This window comes from Procambarus clarkii, chromosome 56, assembly GCF_040958095.1.
Source record: "Procambarus clarkii isolate CNS0578487 chromosome 56, FALCON_Pclarkii_2.0, whole genome shotgun sequence".
NCBI classification, from domain to species: Eukaryota; Metazoa; Arthropoda; class Malacostraca; order Decapoda; family Cambaridae; genus Procambarus; species Procambarus clarkii.
The window spans coordinates 14440220-14459102 of NC_091205.1; the positions used below are offsets into that span (position 1 = coordinate 14440220).

The 18883-nt window shown below is 43.4% G+C and overlaps 2 protein-coding genes across 2 annotated transcripts; one reads left to right on the forward strand and one right to left on the reverse strand.

Annotated features, from left to right (window-relative positions):
• The first annotated feature begins 6565 nt into the window (after positions 1–6565).
• LOC123770924 (uncharacterized) lies at positions 6566–8641 on the forward strand. Its single transcript, XM_045763102.2, has 4 exons — positions 6566–6741; positions 6913–7090; positions 7313–7415; positions 8157–8641. Exons 1-4 carry the CDS (start codon positions 6595–6597, stop codon positions 8299–8301), a joined length of 573 nt encoding a protein of 190 aa, XP_045619058.1. The 5' UTR covers positions 6566–6594; the 3' UTR covers positions 8302–8641.
• A 6566-nt stretch (positions 8642–15207) lies between these two features.
• Positions 15208–16862, reverse strand: LOC123770923 (uncharacterized). Its single transcript, XM_045763101.2, has 4 exons — positions 16692–16862; positions 16343–16520; positions 16018–16120; positions 15208–15782 (listed from the first exon to the last, which is right to left on the reverse strand). Exons 1-4 carry the CDS (start codon positions 16836–16838, stop codon positions 15638–15640), a joined length of 573 nt encoding a protein of 190 aa, XP_045619057.2. The 5' UTR covers positions 16839–16862; the 3' UTR covers positions 15208–15637.
• Between the last annotated feature and the right edge of the window lie 2021 nt (positions 16863–18883).

Genomic DNA, 18883 nt, shown 5'->3' on the forward strand with positions numbered 1-18883 from the left:
CCAAAAGGTGGCACGGGCATGAATAGCCCGTAAGTGGTGGCCCTTTTGAGCCATTACTAGTATCAGTAGATGATACTGGAGATCTGTGGAGGTGCGACTGCACCCTGCGTGACGGGAGATGTCTCCCGTGGCTCAAGATTGATTGATTGATGAAGATTAAGCCACCCAAAAGGTGGCACGGGCATGAATAGCCCGTAAGTGATGGCCCTTTTGAGTCATTACCAGTATCAGTAGATGATACTGGAGATCTGGGGAGGTGCGACTGCACCCTGCGTGACGGGAGATGTCTCCCGTGGCTCAAGATTGATTGATTGATGCAGATTAAGCCACCCAGAAGGTGGCACGGGCATGAATAGCCCGTAAGTGATGGCCCTTTTGAGTCATTACCAGTATCAGTAGATGATACTGGAGATCTGTGGAGGTGCGACTGCACCCTGCGTGACGGGAGATGTCTCCTGTAAGGCTCAAAGTCTGTTAATAGTTATAATAAGAAGACGCGCTGATTAGGTCAAAATTAAAAATGCAAAAATCTCGCCCGAGGTCTGATTAAGATCTCTTGTTACCTCTGTGATCTTTTTTACGCTTCCGCTCACAGGATGAGTCTGAGTGTCTGGGAAGGGACTTGCTGACCTCCAGTAGAAAGTCAGATTCATATGCAGGCGATAAGTCACAATAACGTGGCTGAAGTATGTTGACCAGACCACACACTAGAAGGTGATGGGACGACGACGTTTCGATCCGTCCTGGACCATTCTTAAGTCGATCGTGTCGATTCTCGAGATAATCGACTTGAGAATGGTGCAGGATGGACCGAAACGTAGTCGTCCCTTCACCTTCTAGTGTGTGGTCTGGTCAACAAGTCAGAATCTTGTCTAACAATGCTTTCTGCAGATCTTTCCTTATTTTTGTAACTACGTATCAGTGGCCTCCTAAAAGCGACTACCGAACACTACCTAACACAACCCGTTCTCGCAAATTCGTAAAGTCAATATTGACTTATTAACTACGTGCATAGGTGATATACTAAACATAATAGATACCCTTAAAAAGATTCATAGAAAACACCGACCTTACCTAACCTTGTTAGTATCTTAAGATAAGCATCTTATTGCTTCGTAATTACAATTATTACTTAACCTATACCTATTATAGGTTAGGTAATAATTGTAATTACGAAGCAATAAGATGCTTATCTTAACATACTAAGTAGGTTAGGTAAGGTCGGCGTTTTCTATGAATCTTTTTAAGGATATCTATTATGTTAAGTATGTCACCTATGCACATATTTAATAAGTCAATATTGACTTATTAAATTTGCGAGAACGGGTTGACCTAACAACATCTAAACAGTAGTCACTATCTTGAGGTTATCTTGAGATGATTTCGGGGCCTAGCGTCCCCGCGGCCCGGTCCTCGACCAGGCCTCCTTTTTGTTACACACCCCCCAGGAAGCAGCCCGTAGCAGCTGTCTAACTCCCAGGTACCTATTTACTGCTATGAGAACAGTAGCATCATGGGTGAAAAAATAACTCTGCCCATTTTTGTTTCCGCCTCCACCGGGGACCGAACCCGGAACCTCAGGACTACGAATAAGAAGTGCTGTCCACTCAGCTGTCAGGTCCCTCTTCACTACCTTACAGTGTATATACCTGACAATTCGTACCTAACAGTGAGTACGTGTTGGTGTGCGATGAACTGTTAGAACAATACTGTACCTTATGAACAAATCCACAAGGGTCGTGATGAGGGTTCGAACCTACGTCCGGGATGATCCCAGACTCACCTTAGTCTGGGATGCAGGCGATGAGTCACAATAACGTGGCTAAAGTATGTTGACCAGACCACACACTAGAAGGTGAAGGGACGACGACGTTCCGGTCCGTCCTGGACCATTCTCAAGTCGACTTGGTAATGGTCCAGGACGGACCGAAACGTCGTCGTCCCTTCACCTTCTAGTGTGTGGTCTGGTCAACTTAGTCTGGGATATTGTAGCTTGTTCTGAAGCGAGCATCATAACACGTCAGTTTGGACATGTTCTGTCAGAGCTCATAAGAACATAAGAACATAAGAACAAAGGCAACTGCAGAAGGCCTGTTGGCCCATACGAGGCAGCTCCTATTTATAACCACCCAATCCCACTCATATACATGTCCAACCCATGCTTGAAACAATCGAGGGACCCCACCTCCACAATGTTACGCGGCAATTGGTTCCACAAATCAACAACCCTGTTACTGAACCAGTATTTACCCAAGTCTTTCCTAAATCTAAACTTATCCAATTTATACCCATTGTTTCGTGTTCTGTCTTGTGTTGATACTTTTAATACCCTATTAAAAGTATCATGACTGCGTTCCAAAGAAAATAGTATCCTGGATCCAAGACTAAATGGCATTATCTGTGCTTATTCCTATTACCATCTCCTTCGGTGGTTATAATAGGAGCTGCCTCGTGTGGGCCAATAGGCCTGCTGCAGTTCTCATTACTACTATCCCCTACACCTGACTTTCCTCCTCATCTCTCTCTTGCCTATTTAATTCCTGTCCCTACCTGTCCTCATCACAATCGACTTGAGAATGGTCCAGGACGGACCGAAACGTCGTCGTCTCTTCAATTTCTAGTGTGTGGTCTGGTCATCATTATCTGTGCTGCTTACCGACTTAAACTTTAAAACATTCGCTGCAAAAATAGCTTAAAAAAATAAAACTCTTTCTATAAATATCGAAACCTGGATGGATGTTTGAAACAATCCATACCCACCAACAAGAATTTAAGATTGTTTAGTGTAGGAGGACCAGACAATAGTTCTAGGATACCAGAAGGGAAGGGAGCTATCAGGAGGGAAAGCGCCAAGCCATTACGACTATACAGCACGGGGAAATGGTCAGGATAAGGATTTGGGAAGGAAAGAAGGGGGGGGGGGGAAGGAATGGTGCCCAACCACTTGTACCACGTATATCCACTTACGAAATATTATTATTATTATAATATATATATATATATATATATATATATATATATATATATATATATATATATATATATACATATATGTGTATATCACGAAAATAAACACGTGATTAAGAATGTGACAATGTCAGACCACGGAGGAAAATGAAACAGGAATTTCCTTAAGTACTTTCGTATATTAAATACATCTTCAGAAGGAATCTGATTCCTTCTGAAGATGTATTTAATATTCGAAAGTACTTAAGGAAATTCCTGTTTCATTTTCCTCCGTGGTCTGACATTGTCATATATATATATATATATATATATATATATATATATATATATATATATATATATATATATATATATATATATATATATATATATATTATATATATATATGTTGGTCTCGGTTAATGCCTCACTCATCTCTTATTCATCTGTTTGTCTCTGTTCTTGCTTCACTTTCATCTCTCGTACACCAGTTGGCCTTCGTTATCATTTCAGTGTGTGCAAGAAAATTTCTAAAATATAATTAGACAATCATGTCAAATTTGTAGTCGTTTCGACACCCGGTACCAACCACTTGGAGTGGACGGTAGAGCGAAACCCGCGTCATGGAGGTCTGCGTTCAATCCCCGACCGTTCAAGTGGTTGGGCACCATTCCTTCCCCCCCGTCCCATCCCAAATCCTTATCCTGACCCCTTTCCAAGTGCTATATAGTCGTAATGGCTTGGCGCTTTTCCCCTGAGAATTCCCTTCCCTTCGACACCCGGTACCACCACCTCCTCCATCGGAGCGGTGGGTCACCCTCGAGCTCTCTTGGGCCCAACGAAGTAAGGCAAGTCGTGACTACCTCAAGGGCGACCTTCAGGTGTCCACAGTATTATCAGTGCACGGAAAACGTGACGCCAGTCATTTTAATAACGTGAGTCTTGTATGGAACCTCTTTCAAGGCGGAGATAGACGAGGAGTCACAATAATGTGGCTAAAGTATGATGACCAGACCACACACTAGAAGGTCTAAGGACGACGACGTTTCGGTCTCAAGTCGATCGACTTGAGAATGGTCCAGGACGGACCGAAACGTCGTCGTCCCTTCACCTTCTAGTGTGTGGTCTGGTCATCAAGTCAGAGATAAAAAACAATTTAGCTATTGATTTGTTTTCATATATGTTGTCTCTCTCATTAAATGTGTTTTCTTTACAAGAGGCAAGAAAAATCAAGTTTAAGGCGAATATGCAATCAAAACCAAATAGATATTATTTTGCAAAATATAGATGTGGTTTAAAAAAACCTAAATATGAAATTAAGTATTATTTAAAGAACCAAGTTTAAGGAACATCTTAAGTTGTAAATATTGCACAACTTTCTTCGCGAAAAGTTAGGCCTGGATATAAAAAAAAAGCCTTGAAGAATAATGTTTTATACTTAAAGTCTCTTTATAAGTGATCCAGAAAAAGAAATAGTTAAGAGACACTTGGAACAGCGTCATGCTGTACAGCTTTTGTGATGTCAATTCGTGACTTCATTCGATGCCGATTTACGGGCTATTCATGCCCGTGCCACCTCTTGGGTGGTTTAATCTTTATCAGTCAATCATTCGATGCCGCGGTTCGTTGAGCGTTACACAGAACTGGTTCGTAGAGCGTTGCATAGAACTGGTTCTCCTCCATCCATGAACCAATATGGCATCTCCTGATCAACATCTGTGACATTCCCTCTGGTCCTCGACACACCTAGATCTTCATTGTGCCTTAGCGTCCAAAGACGCCCTTTAATATCAGTATCCAGTCGCACTGGGTTACTGGAGTTATCGTCTACCTTCATGTAACTGTCTGAAAGCCTTAGAGGAACTGGCATGCATGCACAGGCGTCCCACTATGTCTCCTCTGTCATACCATACTCACTCCATACCACATTCAGTACCATTCATACACTCACCCATAAACGCTTCCACTGCCATCATACTCTGAGAGATCCTAATTAAATTATGCACATTTATTTGGGGTCACAATAAAATTAGTTCTGGATAAATTAGGATTAGACCATCACATGGTTAAAGACAGAGTTCGGAAGCCAGTTTGAATACCTGCAGAAACAATTATAGAAGTCAACTTAATGTTAAGTTTCAGGCAGAGGATGGATAAAGTTTCAGGAGTGGAGGTAAACAGAAGCTAGGCCACTTGAGCCTTGCGGCTGCCTCTACTCATGTTTGATATACACAGTGAATAAATTGCAGATAGTACGAATGTTGGATAACTGAAATCGTTTATTACTCAAGAAAACATTACGTACAGCAGAAGACAGACATCTACAGTATTATATTGTTTATTTATATTGTTTGTGTGAACGCGCTAACTTTGAAAATCGTTTCTGTGAACGCGCTAACTTTGAAAATCGTTTCTGTGAACGCGCTAACTTTGAAAATCGTTTCTGTGAACGCGCTAACTTTCCATTGGGCAAGAAACACGTGAAATACTGAAATCCAATATTGGTGATCCCGGAACAAGAGTGAGGGAGGTCAGTTGCTGGGCAGAGCGGGATGGAGGAGTCCGGAAGTGTCCTTGACCTTCCCATTAGAGAGCAGGTAGGCCTATATAAGGCCGCTGCCGCCACACGTCCAGACACTTCCACTCCTGTCAAGGTAGGTGTTGGAGGGTAACTGGAGCAGCACCAGCGGCCTCCTCACACTGCACTTCCCTAGTGTGTGTCAGTCTCTCACACTCGTATAGCTCCCCAGAGTGTCTCTCACACTCGTATAGCTCCCAAGAGTGTCTCTCACACTCGTATATCTCCCAAGAGTGTCTCTCACACTCGTATAGCTCCCAAGAGTGTCTCTCACACTCGTATATCTCCCAAGAGTGTCTCTCACACTCGTATAGCTCCCAAGAGTGTCTCTCACACTCGTATAGCTCCCAAGAGTGTCTCTCACACTCGTATAGCGCCCAAGAGTGTCTCTCACACTCGTATAGCTCCCAAGAGTGTCTCTCACACTCGTATAGCGCCCAAGAGTGTCTCTCACACTCGTATAGCTCCCAAGAGTGTCTCTCACACTCGTATAGCGCCCAAGAGTGTCTCTCACACTCGTATAGCTCCCAAGAGTGTCTCTCACACTACAGCTCCTCAGTGTGTCACTCTCACACTAATGGTAACTCACCTACCATTACAGAAGCTCATAATTCCTCCATTAAACTGCGTGTGTTGAGGCCTCGGGTGTAAAGGTGTCATGTGTTCTCAAGTACTCAGCGACTCCTGACTGTAAACCCTCTAAGACTGTAAACTCATATCATGTGACTGGTATTATAAGCACCCAACGGAAAGTCTGAACTACCCAGCAACTGATTACACTCTGAGTCAGTGTGAACTTTAAATTATTCTGTTTCCGAATATATAAATATAAATTATTTATGAATTATTAATTGTTGGCGCCTACGACCTCAATAGGCCTACACCCCGGTGCAGCACACAATAATTTACAATAACTTGAACATTGTTCAGATAATAACAAAACATTAACTCGTAAACGACCAGAAACAACTGACGAAAGGTAATATTACAATCAGTTTTCCCCACAGAAAATTATACTCCAGAAGCTGGAGGAGTGAGACGAGTATTACCACACTAACTTTATTTTCCAGATGAAGTTCATATTGTTGTTGACTGTGGTCGGGCTGGCGGCCTGCCAGTTCCCGCCTCGGAGGCCGGGCTTCGGAGGCCAGCCGAAGAGGACAAGCAGCAAGAGCTTCTCTCAAAGTCGACCTGGAGCTCAGAGTTTGGGCGCCAAGGTAAGCTTTCTACCAAAACACTCTCCCTTAAGTTTATTGCCCCTATCTCTACCTCCTTACATTAACCTGAGATTTATACCATCATACAACGTTCTTCAAACTTTATTGTTGAAAACCAAGCCTAAGAAATTGTTTAAATGTAATGTTAAGATGAATGTGGCGGTGTTACAGGCTGACGACACTCGCGGCGGGAGTGAGTACTACTTCTCCTGGAGACACGACCCGCCCAAGACAGAGTACACAGGCGACGCTGCTCACAGGATGTGTACAAGTCTGGGCGGCGGGTGGCAGCCTGTGGCCATCAGCTCTCGTGACGAGCTCAACTACATCCATGGCATTATTGTCAGAGGTTAGCTGTTGTTGCTTTACCCTTATACTCCCTTGCTCTGATGACATTTACCCTGTATATGGCCACAGCTGTCATTTTCCCGTTATTATGCTTAAGCTGGGGCATGAAAATCGTCCTTCGAATCGTAAATTTAATACAATTATTCTGAAATATATCCATCCTTCCACTAGTACAATCGTCGCTAATGTTCGTCTCTCTAACTTTTGTGTTTTGTGTGAACAGAACGGCTGGACTACATCTGGACCGGCGGGGTGAGGGCCGGCTCCGGCTTCAGGTGGTTCAACGGAGAACCTTTTGGTATTACTGCCTGGTCCAACACCGGAGGGTGAGTTGTGTACACACACACACATGCACACTCACACACACACACACCAATCCTGGAGTATGCGGCCCCAGCATGGAGCCCGTACCTTGTCAAGCACAAGACGAAGCTGGAAAAAGTCCAAAGGTATGCTTCTAGACTAGTCCCAGAACTAAGAGGCATGAGTTATGAGGAAAGGCTGCGGGAAATGCACCTTACGACACTGGAAGACAGAAGAGTAAGGGTAAACAAGGATGAACTATTCAACACTGGAGGGACGCGAACAAGGGGACACAGGTGGAAGCTGAGTACCCAAATGAGCCACAGAGACGTTAGAAAGAACTTTTTCAGTGTCAGAGTAGTTAGTAAGTGGAATGCATTAGGAAGTGATGTGGTGGAGGCTGACTCCATACACAGTTTCAAATGTAGATATGATAGAGCCCAGTAGGCTCAGGAATCTGTACACCAGTTGATTGACGGTTGAGAGGCGGGACCAAAGAGCCAAAGCTCAACCCCCGCAAGCACAATTAGGTGAGTACAATTAGGTGAGTACACACACATTCTGGATCCAAGAGTTAATGGTCGATCCTGCAGGCACAAATAGATGAGTACACACGCACGCACGCACGCAACATCACATCAATCCTTGTGTATCGCAGCCATTTGTTTCACTGAAATATACTCCCTCAGCTTCTGCAACATGTGAGTATAACCAATATAATGAATAAGGAAGGGTTAAATAATGAAGAATGGTGCATGTTGCAGACTCCGCCGACCTCAGCCCGACAACCGTGAGAGTGGTAAGGAGAACTGCCTCGCCATCCTCAACAACTTCTACAAGGATGGCGTCGCATGGCACGACGTTGCCTGCCACCACGAGAAGCCCGTCATCTGCGAACGTTCCGTATAAATCCTCCCAACATTGCCATATGTGAGAGTCGTACACAAGGGCTCTCACTCGGACCCCGTCTCCCTGCGCCCCTGACAGTGAGAGTGCTTCATTCTCCTTTTAATTCTTTCTAGGTCATCATCATCTGGGCAATGTGTAAATGCCCAGATGTGGAAATGAACACAAAGAAGATGCGTCCTTCATCCTCTTTGATATTTATTCTTAAACTATTTTTCTCTTCAACTATCTACAATATATAATGCTGCCATCTTCCAGTAACTTAATATATTTATTCGAAAATGTTAATTTAGCAAAACAACTTGTCATTCTTGGCAAGATAAATACACATTGTGTAAGAGAGGCCGGTGCGTTTAATTTGCTCCTGTTTTATGCTAATGGCATGAGTAATGTGTGCGCTTAATCTCTACTGTTACCGTGAGTGTGTCTGTATATAATGTCGTTCCTTTAGACGCCACGACAGCTGCTTAGTTTAGTCACTTACTATGCACCCAATACCCATGCCGGAGGCGGTGCTGGAAACAGTTACAGAGAGGCATAATGGGTCCGGAACCTGAACCCCATAGTTCATTTAGCTAAGTGACAATGTTGTGAAGCCAGACATTACTGGGTCCATGTGTGCTTCAGCGTTTCTTTGTCAGGGGGAGAAAACCACACATCTGCAGGCGATGAGTCACAATAACGTGGCTGAAGTATGTTGACCAGACCACACACTAGAAGTTGAAGGGACGACGACGTTTCGACTTGAGAATGGTCCAGGACGGACCGAAACGTCGTCGTCCCTTCAACTTCTAGTGTGTGGTCTGGTCAACCACACACCCTTGCTGCAGGTAAATTCTGAGCTTCTCTTGGCTCTACCTCACTCACAGGAACAGTTGTAATACTATCCATTTAAGACTCAGTGGGACAAAACGATAAAAATGTCAGGCGTTCTTGAATTCTGGGTAGTCCACTCTGTAACTTGTGAATACAATACAGCAATATTATCTGCCTGTATGATATTATTAAATGGTGTCGGGTTTTCCGACACACTCACAGAGGCAACCCTCTCACCTCTCTTCTGATTGGTTGATGAATATTAAGCCACCCAAGAGGTGGCACGGGCATGAATAGCCCGTGGTAGATTTTTTTGGAGTGAATGTGATCTTTACATATATGCACACACACACCTCTTCTGTTGTTGTTGTTATAGATTCAGCTACTGGGAATAAAAAATTACGGGCTCACCATAGCCCGTGCTACATGAACATTTCGTTCTGAGTGGTTAAATCTGAAACAATAACATGGGAACAAAAAGTTCCAAGTAGCACAGGCTATGGTGAGCCCGTAGTGGACTTACACCTGCATGGATATATACTGCTCCCTCTTCCTCTGAAGAAGAAACCCATAATCTAGGGCTGTCAATCACCCTAAATTGGATACCAAGTCACATTGGCACAGATGGTAATGAAAAGGCAGACTCACTAGCAAAAACTGCCACTGCTCTACCTGTTGTACAGGTTCAAATACCTCTAAGTTTTTCACGGATTAAGGAGCAAATCAAGAAAATACTCCCAACAATCAAAAGTCGCCACAGAGCCAAAGTAGCAGAAGGAAGATCCACTGCGATGTGATACGAACAAGCCACTGGGTACTATTCTTTCAAGTCTAACAAAAAGATATCCAGAGACATTGTAGTAGCCATACACAGACTCAGACTTGGTTACAAGTGCTGCTGGGAGGTAATAAACCCAATAGTTAAAGAGTGTCATATCTGTGGAACAGAAGCAGAGGCGCCACTATTGCGCTACTTACTGGAATGTGAAGCTACTGAAGCCCTGCGCATCAAACTCAACATTAATCCAACGACAACAGCTGCATTAGATGCACATTCCACAGCCACTACAATGATTAGAAAAGCTTTTGAAGAATGGGACTCACTAGTGAACATTCTGCACCTACATCTGCCACCAAGATAATGTTATTAAAACAAGACTAAAACTAGTGCACTAAAACAGAAACGAAAAAGAAACAGGGAAAAAGGAGGAAACCCCACTTAAAACTTTGACCCAAATATCAGAGTAACAAGGTTGAAGATGCCAAAGATGTAATTTAGCGAAACATATTCTTTATTAACACGCATCAGTCCCCTTAAAAGTGTCAATTGAACTTCAGAGTTGAATTTTACACTTCACTTTGCCATGAAATACACATATTTACACTGCAATCCCAGTGGCTCTGTGGAAAGACTCGCCCGGCGCTTCGCAAGCGTTTTGACCTGGGCTCGTATCCTGGGTAGGGAGGATTGACTGGGCGCCAGTCCTTAACTGTAGCCTCTATTCACCCAGCAGTGAATGGGTACCTGGTTGTTAAACGATTTGGCGGGTCGTATTCCAGGGAAAATTAGGATTAAGGACCTGCCCGAAACGCTATGCGTGCTAGTGGCTGTTCAAGAATGTATGAACTCTTGTATATATACAAAATATATAAATTAATTGTTAGATTCATTTACAGGATGAATATACAGTACACAATAAAGCAGCCGAGCAACAATATAAATAAAAACTACCAAAAATGCTAAAGTTTATCACATCTTACTATCAAAAACTACCTATCAAATGCCTATCAAAAACTACCTATCAAATGCCTATCAAAAACCTATCTATCAAAAACTAAAAACTCCCAAAAATTCTGAGGTTTATCACATCTTGCTATCAAAACGTTGAAGTTTAGCACATCTTCCTATAACAACGCTGAAGTTTAGCACATCTTGCTATAACAACGTTGAGGTTTAGCACATCTTACTAACAAAATGATCACTAACTATAGTTGGTGTACAAACGGTTCGCGGACACCATTAGTTGCTGTTCCCCCATTCTCTAAGATTCACACGTTCTTTATCTTATCAGGGGAGACTACTATAACTGAGGGTCTGGTTACATTGTTCCAACAAATATTCAGATATCAGGAACTTAATTGCTGCGTTGTGCATAGTTGTACTTTTCCACATTTGCAGTAAAGACCCTGTTAATCATAGTTTTGGGTTAATAAACTGATTTAAAAGAAATTACCAATAGAAGAGTAAGCGTTTCTGGGCGGTCTTGACGAATCGGTAGCCTCTCGCGTCCTCTTCTTTTGCGGACCGAAGTGCATCTTCATTCGGTCCGGAATTCGTTGTAGTACTTCTACATGGTTGAGGGCGAGCAACGAGGTCTGTCGAGGTACTAGGCTCAGGCAGGCTCAACCCCTCGTAACTATTGCCAGCACCTGACTTGCCACATTCCCTCACGCCTAGCGTAGATGCGGGTTCGTCCACAGTACGTTGAGTAATTGGTTTTGTTGGGGCGTTAATGTCTTCCTCGTAATCAGAACTTGGATTTGATCGATCAACACCAGAGCTGTCGATCCTATCTTCATCAATCACCGATGTCGACATCTTACTCAAGATGGATCCACCTCTCCCAAGGGGGATTTTTTAAATTGCTGTGCAGAAGTTCCTGGAATGCGCCGCGGCTTCCAATGTTTCACCGGGGCGAGATTGCTGATCCATTGAAGACGGTGGTGGCGAAGACTTGAGTTAACCCCAGCAGGGCTAACAGGAGCAGATTCACCTAGTGAACTTCTCTGACTCGCTTCACTCTCGTGCTCATCTCTCCACACTTCTGCACTTCCTTCTTTACGCCACTCCAGCTCCGGTTCGGGATCCGGCTGCTGTGATCCCGTCCCTTTTCATTAATGAGATTCTCAGGGCATCATAATCACTATGTTGATGATGTCCCAGGGTGTAGTAGATCTGAAGAGCCCATGCTGATCTTGACCAATTTGCGTCAATGGTCATGCGTTCAAATCGTCTGATGTGTGCATCAATCGAGTCGATTTGTTCCTCGAAGGGTTCCATCCATAGCATCTTGAATATCGTACCTCATTCGGGTTTTGTCTCCTGAACGATTCTTTGCCTGATGATCGTCCTGCCTTGCTTGCACATGCAAAGCATCGATGCGTTCTTCACTCTTCCTCTTGTCTTGGGCGTTCCACGTCTGTGACACGTAGGTTGCATTGGTGTTTCCCTCCAGGTTCATGAACACTGATTTACTGGATATTTACTATTGCAAGTTCGTCTCGTGGTCTCGTTCCTGCATCTTGTGCTGATGCTGCCCGTTGTTGAAGGCTCCTCGAGTCTTCGCTGAGGGTAAAACTCGTTCGCCCGCAGAAAGTTTCCTTTAGAGAGCTGCACAAGTCCATTGACGTTCTCTCTCACCCTCGGGATGGAAGTTAGGCTTCATCTCTTCTCTCGACGATTCTGTCTACCTCCTCGTTGACTCTACCCCCTGTGGTGTTATCTGGGGTGACGTGTTATCAAGCACCGCGTCCGCACTACGAGCGCTCGTCTGCACCAGTTCACGGGAGACAGTCACGCAGGGTGCAGTCCCACCTCCACAGATCTCCAGTATCATCTATTGATACTGGTAATGGCTCAAAAGGGCCACCACTTACGAGCTATTCGTGCCCGTGCCACCTTTTGGGTGGCTTAATCTTCATCAATCTGCATCAGTCATGGCACCAGTCATCAGCCTGGTGTTCGTGAATTTGTTCCTCACACCACTTCTCCTGTTCAATAAACCCTTGAACTATATGTTTAACACATCTCTCACCCTGTCCATGGAGGACAGAAGAAAATGTATATATACTGGTTAGCATTGTAAATGTGTGGCCACGTTTGTGGTAGAAAATAATAATAAAATCACTTCTCCATGAGTGCTAGGCTACATGAACTTCAAATTACTTAACCTTGAATGAAACACTTGCAGCAATCTTTGCACACAATGTGTACCTGAGCAAACAGTACCAAGTCTTTTCCGTCATACTTTAAGTACTACTTTCATTCTACTTTTACAAAATGCAAGTTGAAACTTAACTCTTGGGCCCTGTCTTAGCCTAACGAGTTAGGCGCTACATGTAATAGCTGAGTTGTGAGAAAGGCTATCAATTGCACCTTGCACTTGACCCACATTGAGTTTTCTTAAAGTGCCAACAAGAGGATATCGATACGCCAGTAGCCGAGATAATGACACTTAGTAATGACCTCTTCCACTATATGGTCATCTTGCAACAGGGGTCGTCATCCTGCCCAAACGACGATCACTAAATGGTTGAAAGACGCTACGGAGATCATGCATCAAATTATTTGATTGATACAATGATGTGCAACAATATTACCCTTGAGATGGTGCCAAGAATTATTATGAGAACCAGGGAGTACCGGAAAAAGGGGTTCGCTTGAAAGCCTAACAAAATACTAGTTAAAGCCTAGCAAAATACTAGTTAAAGCCTAACAAAATACTAGTTTAAGTAACTTAAATAAACTAGTAAGAGGTGTATAATTCTTTAAAGGACTTGCACTGATATGTTTCTTACACTGAGCGTGATATTTTTAGTCCTAATATTTTTCTTTTACCTCCATTTTGCAGACCTTACAGTGTGCTCCTGTATCCTCGCCTGTAACAGCCATTATCCAATCCTTGAGAAATTGGTCATGCAGTCACTCCAGTCAGAATTTTGAATGGTTCTGCTTAACTTTTGGCATATAAATCGTTATAAACTTTAAATGTGTTAATATCCAATACAATAAACGATGACAAAGCATAATTGTCAGTTTATATAAAAAAAATTTCACTGTTTTCCATTACTCAAAAACACTTCCTGTTGCACAGTCACAGACGCCACTAAGTCACTGTGACTCAGTGACTGTTGCACAGTCACTGAGTCGCTGCACTGTCATAAGTCTGTACTATGTCTGTGTACTGTGATGTCAATTGCGTTATACAGAAAAAAACAAGTCGACCAGTAAAAAATATATAGATGTGAATATGAGATTTGCAAATATCTGTTTTGGTACATATTTGGTAAAAAAAAAATTTGTAAAAAACATTCAAGATTCTCTTAAAATCACCTATATTCACATGTAACTTCTGAATAGCATTTTCTAACATTCAGACGTAATTAAAATCGTCTACATTTAGATGGTTTTAGTTATGCCAGAAAGATTAAAATAAAAAGAAATTGACAACACATTCTTCCTGTCCCCGACAATGGAAAAATTATTGACGAAGCGAGAAAAATTTTGGCATTTTCCTTGACCATGTAATTCACCTTTTTCCAAATGACTATTCCACCTTTCCTACTAAATAAAACCATTAATTTTAAACCCATGAATGAACTTGAAGCAGAGCATAATGCCTTAGGCCGGGATGATGCTATGCTCGTAGAGTACTCCACCTGCTAAACCTGAGTTTACCTGAGAGCCACTAACACTAGTGGCCTCGACGAGGACAGGAAGTAGGCGGCTTGTCGAAGGTTGTCCCCCCACCCCACATATACACTGAGACAAAAGCCTGTAAAAGCCTGGTTTGTGCCTCGGAGAGGCTACGGGATCCAGTAAGTTCAGTAGAACTTCGGTTTCAACCCTTTTCCCTGTCGTAGCTCAGTCGATTAAGGCAGTGTCTGGGATGCTCCCGGACGCAGGTTCGAATCCTCGTCACGGCCCTTGTGGATTTGTTCATTTACACTGAGAGTCCCCTACATTACTCCACCGCGGCTGCCGTAAGTACAACTGTCCTCATGACAAGAGACGGCTCGTATACATGTTATTGTTTCAGATTTAGCTACTCAGAACGAAATGTCCATGTAGCACGGGCTATGGTGAACCCGTGTCAATGTCCGGACTCCGTATAAATAACTTGTCTTCCACTCTTCACACGGGATTATCTGCCATATTCTTTACACTCAAACGTTTACATGAATCTAAAGTAATTTGAATTCGCACATTTTAACTCACCAGACATGAACTGTCTCGGCTAGAAAAGTCTCCCCCCCCCCTCCCCCCAACACGGCACCACTATGTAATGGTACAAAACTGGAAATAAACACCACTTTTTAATGTTTATATATTTGTTTATATATTTATTTTGCCCCGGGGGGTAGCAATTTGTTTACATAAGCAGCAGCTTCGAATAATAAATATATTAAGTTACTAAAAGTTGGCAGAATTACATATACATATTATATATATAGATATAATCACTTAAGAAGTCCATGACATCACCAGGGTTCGAACCTGTATTACGTTGGCTCGCCGCATGGAGAACACAGTGCCATCACTACTTCACCGGCAATTCCCTAAAAAAATAGCTGGTGACGTGGTTACGGTACTGTGTACACCAGGGGGTCGAGACCTGGAAATGCGGGTTCGAAACCCTGGTAAAAGGAGAATGAAGCACTCTCACTGTCAGGGGCGCAGGGAGACGGGGTCCGAGTGAGAGCCCTTGTGTACGACTCTCACATATGGCAATGTTGGGGGGATTTATACAGAACGTTCGCAGATGACGGGCTTCTCGTGGTGGCAGGCAACGTCGTGCCATGCGACGCCATCCTTGTAGAAGTTGTTGAGGATGGCGAGGCAGTTCTCCTTACCACTCTCACGGTTGTCGGGCTGAGGTCGGCGGAGTCTGCAACATGCACCATTCTTCATTACTTAACCCTTCCTTATTCATTATATTGGTTATACTAACATGTTGCAGAAGCTGAGGGAGTATATTTCAGTGAAACAGTATGCTGCAATGCACAGAAATGGAAGGTGTGATGCGTGCGTGTGTACTCGCCTACTTGTGCCTGCAGGATCGAGCATTAACTCTTGGATCCAGAATGTGTGTGCATGTGTGTGTGTGTGTGTACACAACTCACCCTCCGGTGTTGGACCAGGCAGTAATACCAAAAGGTTCTCCGTTGAACCACCTGAAGCCGGAGCCGGCCCTCACCCCGCCGGTCCAGATGTAGTCCAGCCGCTCTGTTCACACAAAACACAAAAGTTAGAGAGACGAACATTAGCGACGATTGTACTAGTGGAAGGATGAATATATTTCAGAATAATTGTATTAAATTTACGATTCGAAGGACGATTTTCATGCCTCAGCTTAAGCATAATAACGGGAAAATCACAGCTGTGGCCATATACAGGGTAAATGTCATCAGAGCAAGGGAGTATATGGGTAAAGCAACAACAGCTAACCTCTGACAATAATGCCATGGATGTAGTTGAGCTCGTCACGAGAGCTGATGGCCACAGGCTGCCACCCGCCGCCCAGACTTGTACACATCCTGTGAGCAGCGTCGCCTGTGTACTCTGTCTTGGGCGGGTCGTGTCTCCAGGAGAAGTAGTACTCACTCCCGCCGCGAGTGTCGTCAGCCTGTAACACCGCCACATTCATCTTAACATTACATTTAAACAATTTCTTAGGCTTGGTTTTCAACAATAAAGTTTGAAGAACGTTGTATGATGGTATAAATCTCAGGTTAATGTAAGGAGGTAGAGATAGGGGCAATAAACTTAAGGGAGGGTGTTTTGGTAGAAAGTTTACCTTGGCGCCCAAACTCTGAGTTCCAGGTCGACTTTGAGAGAAGCTCTTGCTGCTTGTCCTCTTCGGCTGGCCTCCGAAGCCCGGCCTCCGAGGCGGGAACTGGCAGGCCGCCAGCCCGACCACAGTCAACAACAATATGAACTTCATCTGGAAAATAAAGTTAGTGTGGTAATACTCGTCTCACTCCTCCAGCTTCTGGAGTATAATTTTCTGTGGGGAAAACTGATTGTAATATTACCTTTCGTCAGTTGTTTCTGGTCGTTTACGAGTTAATGTTTTGTTATTATCTGAACAATGTTCAAGTTATTGTAAATTATTGTGTGCTGCACCGGGGTGTAGGCCTATTGAGGTCGTAGGCGCCAACAATTAATAATTCATAAATAATTTATATTTGTATATTCGGAAACAGAATAATTTAAAGTTCACACTGACTCAGAGTGTAATCAGTTGCTGGGTAGTTTAGACTTTCCGTTGGGTGCTTATAGTACCAGTCACATGATATGAGTTTACAGTCTTAGAGGTTTACAGTCAGGAGTTGCTGAGTACTTGAGTACACAAGACACCTTTACACCCGAGGCCTCAACACACGCAGTTTAGTGAAGGAATTATGAGCCTCGGTAATGGTGAGTTACCATTATTGTGAGAGTGACACACTGAGGAGCTGTAGTGTGAGAGACACTCTGGGGAGATATACGAGTGTGAGAGACACTCTTGGGAGCTATACGAGTGTGAGAGACACTCTGGGGAGCTATACGAGTGTGAGAGACTGACACACACTAGGGAAGTGCAGTGTGAGGAGGCCGCTGGTGCTGCTCCAGTTACTCTCCAACACCTACCTTGACAGGAGTGGAAGTGTCTGGACGTGTGGCGGCAGCGGCCTTATATAGGCCTACCTGCTCTCTAATGGGAAGGTCAAGGACACTTCCGGACTCCTCCATCCCGCTCTGCTCAGCAACTGACCTCCCTCACTCTTGTTCCGGGATCACCAATATTGGATTTCAGTATTTCACGTGTTTCTTGCCCAATGGAAAGTTAGCGCGTTCACACCAACAATATTCAAAAGTCAGCGCGTTCACAGAAACGATATTTAAATTTAGCGGGTTCACAGAAACAATTTTAAAAAATCAGCGCGTTCACAGGAACGATATTCAACCGTTAGCGGCTTCACATAAACAATAATAAAAGTTAGCAGGTTCACACAAACAGTACGAGTGAAGGTATATATGATACCATTTATATATTTTCATTACACAGTATACTGTAAAACTTAAAAGAGTATTTGACCGGAGTGAATGAATACACATATACATATAGAGTCGCAGGAGCTTACACATATATTAAAAGAGTCGCAGTAGCTGTAATTTATTCACTCTGCTTGATTATAAGCACTTAAGACCTGGGATTTTAAGTCATTAGGTCTTCAGACCCTTGTGAATTTAAGTACGTTTATTGAGACAATGAAATACGTCTCAAAGGGATAGAGTAGCTTAGGCTATTTCTATCCCCCACCCTTGTGAGGTAGATCCTGTGCTTTTCTACTCATGTACTGAGTATACTAGTACATGAGTACATCATACTCATGTACTGTACATATGTAGTCAATTTGTTTCTACGAACGAGCTTGGTTGAATGCTTCATAGATCTGCAGCCCGACATTTGGGCCAGTGTTTAACCCTATATTTTGTTAAATTTATATCGCATTAGGCTATCAATATTCCTCGTCTGACATCTGACCTTTGAGACTGAAATATGAAGACAATTCCGCGTCTTCCCCTTGACCCAGATCACGATTGTACCATCCCGTTCCTCACTCTAGTCTAGTGGTCACTATAATCTATTGGTCAATATAGTCAAGGGGGTAACCATGGTTGAATGGACACTACACTCTAGTGGTCACTATATTATGGTTGTGGCTTTATCATATCAATCTCCTTTTTTGTGGTCACTATACTCATTAGCTTTATCCTGTCGGTCACCTTTTTTTTCTGTTGCTTACCTATTAGTGACTACAGGGGAATGAGCTCTAGCTCTACATCACCGCCTTCTAGCCATTTATAACTGGTCCGGTGGTTAACACTCTTGGCCATCTTATTCTGGTGGTCACTATATTCTGTTGGTCGCTTTATCCTGAAGGTCGCCTTAGTGTCACAATGCTCTTGGTCACTAACCTGTTTATCACCTCATTCTAGCTG

Bases quoted from the DNA above. Each gene is read 5' to 3' on its own strand.
- LOC123770924 (XM_045763102.2), top strand. From the start codon at position 6,595: ATGAAGTTCATATTGTTGTTGACTGTGGTCGGGCTGGCGGCCTGCCAG. The intron at 6,742-6,912 runs GTAAGCTTTCTA...GCGGTGTTACAG, and splicing joins CTCAGAGTTTGGGCGCCAAG to GCTGACGACACTCGCGGCGG. The intron at 7,416-8,156 runs GTGAGTTGTGTA...TGCATGTTGCAG, and splicing joins GCCTGGTCCAACACCGGAGG to ACTCCGCCGACCTCAGCCCG.
- LOC123770923 (XM_045763101.2), bottom strand. From the start codon at position 16,838: ATGAAGTTCATATTGTTGTTGACTGTGGTCGGGCTGGCGGCCTGCCAG. The intron at 16,121-16,342 runs GTTAGCTGTTGT...TTGTGTGAACAG, and splicing joins CCATGGCATTATTGTCAGAG to AGCGGCTGGACTACATCTGG. The intron at 15,783-16,017 runs GTGAGTTGTGTA...TGCATGTTGCAG, and splicing joins GCCTGGTCCAACACCGGAGG to ACTCCGCCGACCTCAGCCCG.